The sequence below is a fragment of the Cajanus cajan genome, chromosome 4 (assembly GCF_000230855.2).
Source record: "Cajanus cajan strain Asha chromosome 4, NIPB_CcT2T_4, whole genome shotgun sequence".
NCBI lineage: Eukaryota > Viridiplantae > Streptophyta > Magnoliopsida > Fabales > Fabaceae > Cajanus > Cajanus cajan.
In genome coordinates, this window is record NC_138520.1 from 3,389,962 (window position 1) to 3,402,884 (window position 12,923).

The 12,923-nt window shown below is 31.3% G+C and overlaps 2 protein-coding genes across 2 annotated transcripts; one reads left to right on the forward strand and one right to left on the reverse strand.

Moving 5' to 3' along the window:
- Positions 1-1,834: 1,834 nt before the first annotated feature.
- Positions 1,835-8,166, forward strand: LOC109815684 (CO(2)-response secreted protease). The gene is made up of 9 exons (XM_020380468.2): positions 1,835-2,064; positions 2,138-2,394; positions 2,710-2,821; positions 3,257-3,779; positions 5,013-5,113; positions 5,312-5,560; positions 5,678-5,792; positions 7,096-7,306; positions 7,566-8,166. Exons 1-9 carry the CDS (start codon positions 1,865-1,867, stop codon positions 8,120-8,122), a joined length of 2,325 nt encoding a protein of 774 aa, XP_020236057.2. The 5' UTR covers positions 1,835-1,864; the 3' UTR covers positions 8,123-8,166.
- Positions 8,167-8,905: 739 nt separating this feature from the next.
- On the reverse strand, positions 8,906-10,284 carry LOC109815663 (GDSL esterase/lipase EXL3-like). Its single transcript, XM_083073241.1, has 4 exons — positions 10,030-10,284; positions 9,586-9,819; positions 9,207-9,462; positions 8,906-9,096 (listed from the first exon to the last, which is right to left on the reverse strand). The coding sequence occupies exons 1-4, from the start codon at positions 10,282-10,284 to the stop codon at positions 8,906-8,908; spliced, it is 936 nt and encodes a 311-aa protein (XP_082929367.1).
- Between the last annotated feature and the right edge of the window lie 2,639 nt (positions 10,285-12,923).

The window sequence follows — 12,923 nt, forward strand, 5'->3', positions numbered from 1 at the left end:
ATTTTGGAAAAGAACTTTCACCAGTAGCTGGATGGTGCAACTGTAATACTGATGTTTTAGCGTCATTATTAACGGTGTACCAACTAATATTAGCGTGTCCAAATCCAAATGTGAGATATGGGAATATTGATTAGACGCACTACGATTAATAATTCAATCTACCTATCTATTTAATGGAGAATTGAACGTTATATTATCTAATTATGAACCCAGAAAAAATTATGAACGTTATATTGCACATGGAGTGATAACAAGGATATAATTATTTGAAGTGGTTGTATAAATATGAAGATATAAAAATATTTTGTCAAGGATTATATAGATATATATTATTAATTTTTTAAAATTACATGTTTAACTTTTTTATATAAGAGTTAATTACCTATACACCGTCAATGTAAAGTTTTTTTACACCGACAATCAATCATATCTTTTAATAGCGCTATGTCATTTGCTTATTTAATGAAATAAAAATAAAATAAAATCTATTAAAAAATATGGTTAGTTGTCAGTGTCAAAAATTTTACATTAACAGTGTATAAATGATTAACTTTTTATATAATACTTCGTCCTATCTATATTACAATACAAGGAAATTTTAATATAATTACATTTATGCAAATTAATATGAGTAATTAATTACTTAGTTAATTTTATTAATTTTATAAAATAAAAATCTATACAAATTTTACTCTTCTTACTTATCATTAAATTATCATGACAAAGTTGAAAATATTATTTCATTTCAAAATTTATGTATCAATACTAATAAAATTCATAAATGACAATTAAAAATTTAAAATTGAGAAAGAAAATATTTATTTTTTAAATTCTCTTCTCATTATTACACAACAAGAAATAGACACACTCACAATAATACGGACAAAAAATAAAGAAAAAAAATGTAATATTTTATAAAATTGTAAAATACCTTATAAAAAATTATTTTTTAAAATGTCAAGACGGCTCTAAATGCAGTGAAAAAGGAGCCAACCTTTTTTTTTTTTTTTCCTATAACCGTCTATATTGTGGTGTTTTAGCATCTTCTTTTAGCTAACACTAAAATGTAAATTTCTTACGTTATAAATTTAAAATATATTATATTAATTGATTTACCTATTTCAATAAAAATAAAATAAAATATAAAAATAAATACAGTACAAATATAAAAACATGTTGTTTTAAAGAATAAATTCATTAATTATCATGTCAATGGAATACTTACTATCATACATCACAATTTCCAGCGGTAGTTCCGCTTCATATTTTCTTGGTAACTCTCAACCTTTTTCTATTATATTATTATATATATTACATCAATCAATTTCGCTGTTTATCTTTTCCTTTTTCATTCTATTTCTTTGTTATTCTTCTTTCGATGGCAATCCACCCGAAAGGGGTGCGGTATACCTGTAATTATTTTTCAATATTCCGAGGATAAGGAATCTTTTCGGCAGTGCTGTAATTAGCGAGCTTAGAGTAATGCAGCCAAGAGATTATTCTTTCCCCTACCTTGATAACTTGGATTGCATGATTGCACACGTTGCTTGGCTTTAACCGTCGTATATGTTGTTTATATAACCTTGGCATGCCGCATTAAATGTTACTACCTCCACTTTTAGTTATCGAATATATTATATGCATGGTGGTCGGCACCAACTACAAAATTTTAACAAACGCTTGGCTACTATATTTTCATATGCCACATTTTGCATGGATGGAGTGCTTGACGAGTACGTAATTGCAACATGCAACAATTCTACCATCGTAGAATAGTGCTGACACAATTAACCACCCAACCAGACCGATTGCATTATAAATAACAACATGCGGGCGTGCACACTGAGTGCAACAAAGTGTCAACATGAAAGGCAATCCACTTTTGTTGCATTTGTTCTACACTCTCTTGCTGTTTCTTGGAGCGTCACGCTCATCAGCGGGGAATGATAGTAACGATGACACTAAACCTAAAAAAGTTTATATCGTGTATATGGGAGCCGCAGATTCATCAAATGGTTCTCTTCGGAATGACCATGCTCAGCTTTTGAATTCAGTATTAAGAAGGTACGTGCACATCATTAAAGTAATATGATAATATAGTACATATTTTGTGACAATTTTCCTTTTGTGAATGAAGGGATAAGAAGGCACTAGTACGAAACTACAAACATGGTTTCTCAGGATTTGCAGCTCGTCTAACAAAAGAGGAGGCAGACTCAATTTCTCAAAAACCTGGTGTTGTGTCTGTTTTTCCTGATCCCATTCTGAAGCTCCACACTACACGTTCATGGGATTTTCTCAAACACCAAACTCGTGTCAAAACCAGTACCAAATCAAACACGGTCTCCAATTCTTCTTCCTCGTCGGACGTCATCCTTGGCATCTTAGACACAGGTTATCAATAATTTTAAAAAAATATTTACATAACATATACTAATAGAAAAAAAAAACAAACAAATTAGGACACTTCGTAGCTCTTAAATTTAAAAAATTATAAATAAGAAAAATAAATTGAATGAATGATTGTAAGCGATGATTATTCACCATACATCTCATTCATAATATATATAAATATATACATGTTATTATTTATAATATATAATTGTCAAGTACTATATATTTTTTTTTCTTCATCATCAACTGAATATTGCACTCCATACATATATTTCATCATTTAAAAAATGGTGACTCAAAAAGAGAACATTTCAGGTATATGGCCAGAGTCAGAGAGTTTTAACGACAAGGGTATGGGTCCAATTCCATCCCATTGGAAAGGCACTTGTGTGGAATCCAAATACTTCAATTCCTCAAACTGTAATAGGTAATATGCATGTCAAACACACTTGCTCCCACAAAAAAAAAAATAAAAAATTATTCGATAATTTTAAATTACATAATTTATAATTAGTCTCTAAATTATTAAGTGATTGTTAGATAATATAATATAACTAAATATTATTTTTTTAATATATATTATATAATTATTGGTTTCCAGCAAAGCTATCGAATAATTTCTGAAAAAGAAAACATAGGAAAGCGAAATAAACATATAAATAGAAAATAAATGCAAATGTTGTTGCAAAAAGTGATTTCCAAGATACTTGTGAAACGTGATAGTATGACAAATCACAAGCATCTTGCATTCTTGATTAATTATTGTATACGTTATTAAGCATTAAGGTTTTGGATGGTATGGATGAGAAGTGGGTCCCAGTATCTTAACGGTTACGTTTGTATTGATTTTGAATTTGATCAGAAAGCTAATCGGCGCAAGGGTTTACGCCCAGTCTTTTAGTTCTACGAAAGACGGGGACGATAACACGCCAAGGGATTCGAACGGCCACGGAACACACGTGGCGTCCACGGCGGTGGGCGCCGTCGTGGAGAACGCATCGTACTACGGTTTGGCGCCGGGAACCGCAAAGGGTGGCTCGCCGGGTTCAAGATTGGCGGTTTACAAAGTGTGTTTTGGGATGTTTTGTGACGGTTCGGCAATTTTGGCAGCGTTTGATGATGCCATTGCGGACGGTGTGGATGTGTTGTCGCTGTCGCTGGGTGGACTCCCTGAGACCCCAGCAGAGTTGATCAACGACACCGTCGCGATCGGAGCATTCCACGCCGTCGAGCGCGGCATCGTCGTGGTCTGCGCCGCAGGGAATGATGGCCCGTCTCCGTATTCGGTTGTCAACGACGCGCCTTGGATTTTAACCGTTGCAGCTTCCACTATCGACCGGGATCTTCAGTCCGACGTCGTTTTAGGTGATAACACGATAATCAAGGTACGTACATAATATGGATCAAAAAAACAAAAAAGCTACGTACATAATTATATGTTATCAACTTTTTTTTAATAATTAATAGTATATACTAATTTTTTATGTAATAGTAAAATTCAATTTGTTAATTTTAGTATATCTCATTTTTTATCTCGACTCGTATATTTCACCCCCTTTTACTATGGAAATTATTATTATTTTAATTGTTAAGCGACACTATTTAAGTTGCTTATATAAATTAATAATTATTTTCTATAATATTTCTAACTCGTTTATTATTTTCAAATGAACAGGTTTTACTTTAAGAAACAGAAAAGCAACTGCGCTAGTTGCTCTTGTGTGTTTTATTTGTTTATAAGGTAGCTCAATAGCTATGTGCTTGACAATTGTTTTTTATTGAATTAAAATTTACTTCTCTCTTTTATCCAAAAGATATAGAAATATAAATAGTTTATAATTATTATTATTATTTACAAGTGTAATGTAAAAGACATAATATAAATTAGACTTAAAATTTCAATTAACAGATATTTATTTTTGGTCCTCAAATTGAAATTTTGATATTTTCAATCTTGAAAATCAAATATATATAATCTCTACTCAAATATTGTTAATAAATCTATATAAAAAAAAAATTCACATGTTATTAAATCTATCTTACAATACTTATTTATTAACACCAAGCGTGTGGTTCAGCGGTAAGGATTCCACGTTTAAGAAATGTCAGAGATTTGAATCCTATCTTGTGTATGCTTAAGTCTTGAGGCTAGCTATCCCACCCTTTGATGTGCCCAACCTAGTAAGGAGATTAATTACTGTTATCGGCGGTGGATATTCCGGGGACGAACAAAAAAAAACAATACTTATTAACATTTTTGTTATTAAAAACATTACATTAAAAGAGTTGCACAACTAACTCAGTTTGTTAATTCAATGATATCATTAATTGTCATGAATGACTGAATAATTTTTAAAAACTTGAAAAGGGTTCAGTTCATATAAAAAAAATCATATGAAAAAAATAATTCATTTTAGAATTTTACTAATAAATGTTTTAAAAGTATTATTAGGAAAAAATATTTAATATATCATAATATGTGTTTTCAATTACATAAAAAATTATTAAATATATACTTTTTTTTTATATTTTTCATCACAATTTTCTAATTTTATTTCTTGTTTATACTTTAAATCGGTATGGTGCAACTAATCTTTGCTTATCGTTGATAATTACAGGGAAGAGCCATAAATTTCTCTCCTCTTTCAAATTCTCCCAAGTATCCAATTATATATGGTGAGTCTGCGAAGGCGAATAGCACCAACATAGCCGATGCAAGGTACATATACAAAATATATGAGCTATGAAAAACCTGAATAATTAATTAATTAGAAGCTAAAAACTTAAGAGTTTGGAATTGGATAACTTAAAATGTAGTAATCAACTAAGGAATAACGAACTTGTACGTTTCATTGGTTATGTGCCAAAACTCAAAACGTGCCGGCATTTAAAAGACTAAATCACTGGTTAAATGCAGACAATGCCACGAAGATTCATTAGATGGAAATAAAGTGAAAGGGAAGATTGTGGTTTGTGATGGCAAAGATGATGGTTATGTTTCGAATACTTATACGAAAATTGATAGTGTAAAAGCACTGGGAGGAATAGGGCTGGTTCATATTAGTGAAGAAGATGGAGCGGTAGCATTTAATTATGTGGACTACCCAGCAACAGTCATAACTTTTAAAGATGGCGCCAGACTCCTCCAATATATCAATTCAACCAAGTAAGGACGACATGAGTGGGTCAAAATTTTAGTGGAAGCAAATGTTATTAATTTTAAAATCTTGTTTGATCACGAGTTATTTTATTTTTTGTTGTTTCTGCATATATATATATAAAGCAATCCAGTGGCAACAGTTCTACCAACAATTATTGTTCCTGATTATAAGCCCGCTCCAATGGTGGTACGCTTTTCATCAAGAGGGCCCTCATCGCTTTCAAGCAATATTCTCAAGGTAAGATATAATGATAGGATTATATATATATCTATATATATATATATATATATATATAAAAGAAATGATTCACTTATTTCAAGATTAAATTTAGCCAAATTTATTTCATTCGGTAATTTATGTTTTATATTAAATTTTAACAATCTAATCATTGAATTAAGTGTTCTTAATTAATAAATTAAATATGTAAATTTTTTAAAAATTAAAAATCATATAATACTTTGATATATAGATTCATATCAACTTCTAAAATGTTTTTATGTTTATCCATCATTTTAATTTATAAGATGAAGTATATGATTTTCAAATTTTAAAAAAATTTGTAAACTTGATCTATGAATTAAGAAATATTAATTAATCGATTGGATCGGTAAAATTTAATGTAAAATATAAGTTATTGAGTAGAATGAGTAGATTCTTCCTTTATATATATTAGGGATGACAATTTAATCCATTTATCCATTATCTATCCAATCCATCCACAAGTAAATTCATCTAATTTATTCATTACAACAAAAATAAATAATAGATTAAATCTAGTCCATTCATTTAATTTTATAGATGGATAGTAATTCATTCATTACTTTTTTAAAATTCATTAAATTAAGATATGAGATATTTATTAGATTGAGATTTTAAAAGATTATTTTAACATGAAAGTAAGTATTGTAAATTTTAAAAGACTATATAAGAACGTAACAACAAGAAAAAAGAGAAAAATAAAATATTTCAAAAATAAAAAATTATTTTAAATATCCATCCATGAAAAAAAATGTTAATAGATGAATTGGATGAATTTTTTGCCTTAAATAAATTGGATGGATTAGATTTTTATATAAATTTTTAATGGATTTAAATGAATTAATATATTATTTTTATCCGATTCATTATGATTTACTTGAAAAATTATCCATTTCATTCATTTGTCACCCCTAATATATATATAGGAGTGTTCAAATGACACCGATGTAACTTTTACTAAGTGTTACATTGCTTAATAACTTTATATTAAATGTAAATTTTGTAAATTCAACCGTTAGATTGAAAGTTCTTTACTCTTAGATCATTTATACAAAATTTTATATTAATCTAAGATGATTTGATACTTCATTCTTATAAAACAAAATTGACGTAAAAGTTACATCGATAGCATTTGAACCCTCCTCATATATATATATATATATATATATATATATATATATATATATATATATATATATATATATTAATTCTCAAAACTAAACATGAGAGAGAGACTTGATAAACTAAATTGGTGATTTATTCTTTTTTATTTTCTTTGTAGCCTGATATTGCAGCACCAGGAGTTAACATTCTCGCGGCATGGATTGGAAATAGTTTCGAAGATGTTCCAAAAGGAAGAAAACCTTCACCATACAGAATAATCTCAGGGACTTCCATGGCTTGCCCACATGTTTCAGGGCTTGTAAGCAGAGTCAAAACACATAACCCTACTTGGAGTGCCTCTGCAATCAAATCTGCCATCATGACTACAGGTTAGGCATTTCATAAATATATAATGACCAAATTAAACCTCACACTTTTTGTAGTTTTTTTGGGATTGCACACAATACTCTTATCTTTTTAAGGATTACATCAACCCCCTTACATAATACATGGTATACTATATTACTTTGGTAACAAGGAGTTCAATTGAATGTACTTGTATATAGAATCATAGATTACAAATCAGTAATATTCTTAAGTAATGTGATCTAGCAATGTATTAACTCCTATCTTTCTATACACGTGCAGCAATTCAAAATGACAACTTGAAGGCTCCAACAACAACTGATTCAGGGTTTGTAGCAACACCTTATGACTATGGAGCTGGGGAAATTACCACATCTGCACCATTACAACCAGGGCTTGTTTACGAAACTGACACCATGGATTACTTGAACTACTTGTGTTATATTGGAATTAACACAACCACAATTAAAATTATCTCCAGAACTGTCCCTAGTAATTTCAATTGTCCAAAGGATTCAAGTTCTAATCTTGTCTCCAACATCAACTATCCTTCCATTGCAATAAATTTCACTAGTGAAGGAGTTGTGACTGTGAGTAGAACTGTCACAAATGTTGGTGAAGAAGATGAAACCGTGTATTTCTCTACTGTGAAGGCTCCTAATGAAGTAAATGTCACACTAATTCCAGATAAACTTCAATTTACGAAAAGTATTAAAAAGTTGAGCTACCAAGTTATTTTCTCTTCAAATTTGACATCTTTAGAAGAACATCTATTTGGATCTATTACTTGGAGTAATGGTAACTATATAGTTCGAAGTCCTTTTGTATTAACTGCATAGTAAAATTAAAAGTAGTAATGAATAAACTTGTGTTAATTTCTTCATTATGCCTACTTTGATGTCTTCATTATTCATATTTCGTTTGCCTTATATTTTAATTTAATTGTTATAATTTCAGATCTCAAACATACTATTTTTCTTTTTCAAATATAAAAGCTGACCTACTTGCCATTTACACTTAAAATTAGTTCTAGCTTATTATTACAAAAGGAAGCGTGTTTCAATTGCCCACTAAGTCATATCCGGAAGCAACCTCGATTTTTTACACCAGTTGGTAAATCAACATCAATTTCATGCTTCAAATGCAAACTATCCTCAAAAGTAGTTGCAGACTAAAAGCTAGATTTTTAACAGAACTTGTACAAGGTAACGGGGCAGTGAGTTCATGAAATAAGGAAACATGGAAATGTCAGTTTTTGACTGTTGTAGTGTGAAGAGCGTTTGGGCCGTATAAAAGTTTATTCTGATTAAGTAAGAAGCTGACAAAGGGTAGTATTTATTATAATTTTAGATTTTGTTATATTATGATTTTTTTTGCTAGGCATTTTGTTATATTCTCATATACACTTGATTTTATTATATTTTAGTTGTTGATTTTCTAAAAAACTAATATATGTGTACTTTTATAATTAATCTAGTAATATATATACATAAAACCTTGATAAGAATATTAGAGGTGGTTATCACTTACACCAAATTAAACAAAATATTTCTATTCAAACTTGCGGACACTTGTGTAATTTGACGCTAAGCATAAATTATATTAAATGGGAGTATTCTCGATCAAGAGAAGCTGTTAATATATCTGTTGATAATTTCAGCAACAAGAATCTGGTATGTCCTCTGTGTGGGGTGGTAGTACCAAACCACATATTTGGAATCGTTTGTGCATGTTTCCAGATTTAACGGGTTGCACAGAAAAGCCGTTTCTACAGTTCCTGTGCCGCAGCATCCCCTGTCAAAAACTTCAAATCCTGAAATTCAGTTAAAAGATTTAGGATTAGAAGAAGTAAAAGTTGTTTTCACCAGCACTTGCAAATTTTAATAGAAGTTATTCGTGAAAGGGAGGAACAAATTTTACTACCATGTTTAGTTGGGTTTTGGATGATATCGAGCAAAGGGTCGTAAATATGGATATACACGACCTTTGCTTGAGGCAAACTTTGGTTTAGGTTTTGCAACTCTGAAGATAGTTTAGAATTAAACAATTTTGATGCCATGTTTATTTCTTCGATGCACATTCTCTCTAGACCTCCAAACGATGTTCGCAAGAATGGCAAGCATCCAAGGGGAGGTGCACCAAACACTCCTATTCTCCTTACCCCCACTCCATATAATTCCTATAAATAAAAAAATTTGAGACATCACAATTAAATAATAACAATTCAAGAAAAAAAAGAGAGCATAAATTATAATAATTTATCTTTTAATTAATCAAGGTGTGGTGAGCGATGTTTAATTACCTTAATGAAAGAAGAGGCAGTTTGCACCAACATACGAGTGTAAGTGGGAATATCATACTGCAGTTTCCTAAGTCTAGATGCAAAATAAGTATTGGCAATGTCTTCGTTGCTGGATACCACAAGTACTAAACTTTTGGACAAGATGAAGTTGGTTTTTGCGTCTCCAAAATTTGATTTCACATTTTCTATGTATTCTTTGAACTTCTCCAGTTGCTCAGATAATGGTATGACTGACTGTATCAGCAACAAAGTACGAGAAAAACAAGATATTTGGTGAGAACTACAACATTGTTAGCTTCTAATTAATTAACCAAATCATGGGAAGGCCAAAAGCTTGTCAAGCTACGAATGGTTTTGGTCGATGAGATTTTTAATGAGACACCTTGTCATAAATAATAATATGATAGATTTCAAAAATGTACAAATTGCTCAAATTTTATCAACCAAGGCTTCCTTACCAAGGATATCCTCAACTAAGGAAATGCCTATAAAATCAACAAAGGGTTCCCTACCAAGAATCACCTTGGCTAAAGACATGCCTATAAAATCAACCAAGTTTTTCCTATCGAAGACTCTTTCAACTAAGGACGTGCCTATAAAATCTGTCAAGGCTTCTCGACCAAGGACCTCCTTAACTAAGGACGTGCCTATAAAATTAACCAAGGTTTTCCTATCAAAGACCCTCTCGACTAAGGACATGCCTATAAAATCAAAAAAGGTTTCCTTGTAGAGGACTCCCTTAGTTCATGACACACCTATAAAATTAAATAAGATTTTTCTGTTGAAGGACCCTTTGGTTAAGGACATGCCTTATAAAATTAACAAGGTTTCCTTCTTAAGGATCACCTCAGTTGAAAATGTGCCTATAAAATTAACAGGACTTCTCTCTCGAAAACTCCTTCGACCAAGGATGTACCTATAAACTTAATTAGGTTTCCCTTCCGAGAATCCTTTCGATCAATGATGTGCCTATAAAATTAATCAAATTCCTCCTGGTTAAAGAAATATTTAAAAACAACAAATTTCCATTTCGAAGATAATCTATTTTAATTTCAAAGACTCTTTAAGTTATAAGACATACTCATTTTCAAGGACCCCACCAATTAAGGAAGTATTTGTAAAACAAGAAGCTTTTATTCCAAATACTTTAACTTAAGAAACTCTTTAAGTTAAAATGGCGAAGCTCCTTTCCAAGGACTTACTCGGTCAAAGAAGTATTTATAAAACAAGTGTCTATTCTAAAGATAACAAAGTTAAAAAGATGGAAACTATTTATGACCTTGTTAATGACATCTTCGGTCAATAATTGTCTTATTTTAATTTTTTTGTATTCGAAAATTTTATCTAATTTTTCAGGTTATCAAGGGTATCTTTGGTCAAGAATCAATTAATTATAAATTAGTAACATAGAAAATTTCAGGAAATAAGAGACTAAAAATTAATGATAATTTCATTCATGATGGAAAGAGTACAAAAAATGAGAGGTATCGCATAATTCGTAAAAACTAGTGACTAAAGAAATACAAGTAAGTCTAATTTTTATGGGTTTTCATCTTTGTTAACTTCTTCTTCCTTGACAGATTGAAGAGAAGGATGATGAAGGGAAGAAGGAGCAACAATGTCCTTGGAAGTGGACTAGTCAAGAATATCATTAAGATCCATAAAGTTCCCCTACATAATTCTTTTCCAAGATCAAACTTAAATTTAGAGGGAACTTCAAGAAAGTGTAAAGCTTGCCAAACAACATGATTAAAACCTTCCATCATACTCATTATAAATTATATCTTTAGCATGGACCTTATAAGCTTCATAATCAAATCCAACCTTATTCTTCTCAATGGTCAACTCATCAATCTATTTCTCAAGGTTCTCAATCAGCTTGGCTTTGGAGTCTTCAGACTCCCTTAGTTTATCCTTCAAATCAGCAACCAAGTCTTGAAGCCTTCAACAATCAACCTCAATTTTTTCATTGTCATCAATGATCTCTTGATTTGTGTTAAGAATTGAGCAAACATAGTTTCAAACTCTTTAATCTTGGTCTGAAGTTTATCAGATTATCCATGAAGAGGGTTTGAGTAATCCCCATGGAATAACCCATTAATTCACACAAAAAGACCACTTGGTGAGTGAGTTCTCTTGAGAAAGAAATTTGCGACCATTGGGAGAAAGGAAGCCTTGACCTAAGACCTCTTGAGTATTAATGTTGGGGGACAAGAAGCTGCTAGATGCCAAGGTTGGAGGAAGAGTAAATGACCCTATAAAAGAAATTGTAGTGGGTTTTTTCCTTCAAACATGGTGAAAGGAGGAAACGTTGGCACCTGAGGAATCAATAATACTTATACACAATCTTTTGAAAAAAACCTACTTTAAAATTTTTGTATAAGGAAGTAAAAAGCTTGAGAAGTTTTTAGGAAGAAACTTGAGCTAAAGAAACCCATTTGACTTGTTCAATGGGCTGGCAATAATAGTGAAGAAGGAATAAACTTGAGGTAGTTCTCACATGAGTAAATTTACAATGACTCCAAAATGCTTGCATGGCAACCTAGCTATTTGGGTGAAGTTGGGTGGATACAACGTTAAGAATCCTAAGAATATTAATAAAAAAAGGGTTAAAAGCACTAGTGGAAAATTAGTATATTATGTCACCCCTTTTACGTCAGAAATACGAAAATCCGACGTAAAAAAATGCGGTGGCATTTTTGTAATTTTTGCAAACTTTTTTACGTCGGACCCTATCAGGTCCGACGTAAAAAATGACGCAAATTTGAATAAGAGAGCGCGAGGCACACCGCGCGCATTCACTCTTCATCACTTTTCATTTTTTTCTCTCTAAACCCTCTCCCTCTCCTTTGTTACTGAATTGTTTTTTTGTCTTTTACAGAGAGATGAACTCTTTGTTACTCATTTGCACATTGTTGCTGCTCCTCAGGTATGAATCAAGGTTTCGTTAGCACTTTTCTACTTCGCATTGCTACTCTGGCTATCTGTTTTATTTGATTTTTTTGGTTGTTCTATTTGTATAGGTAGTGGGCGTTTTCTTTTGGGTTGTTATACGAAGCTGAATGGCTTGTTCTACAAGCAGAACGGCCTGTTCTGCAAGCAGAACGGCCCGTTCTCTAAGCAGAACGACCTGTTCTGAAAGCAGAACGGGTCGTTCTGCTGGCATTTTTATGTTTTTTTTTATTTTTTTCCCTACTTTTTTACGTCGGATGTCGTAATGTCCGACGTAAATTTACGTCGATTTTGCAGATCCGACGTAAAATTTACGTCTCCCGCTTCTACGTTGGTATGTTTTCTAACGTAAAAAGCTGAAAATGTCCGACGTAGTACACCTCTTT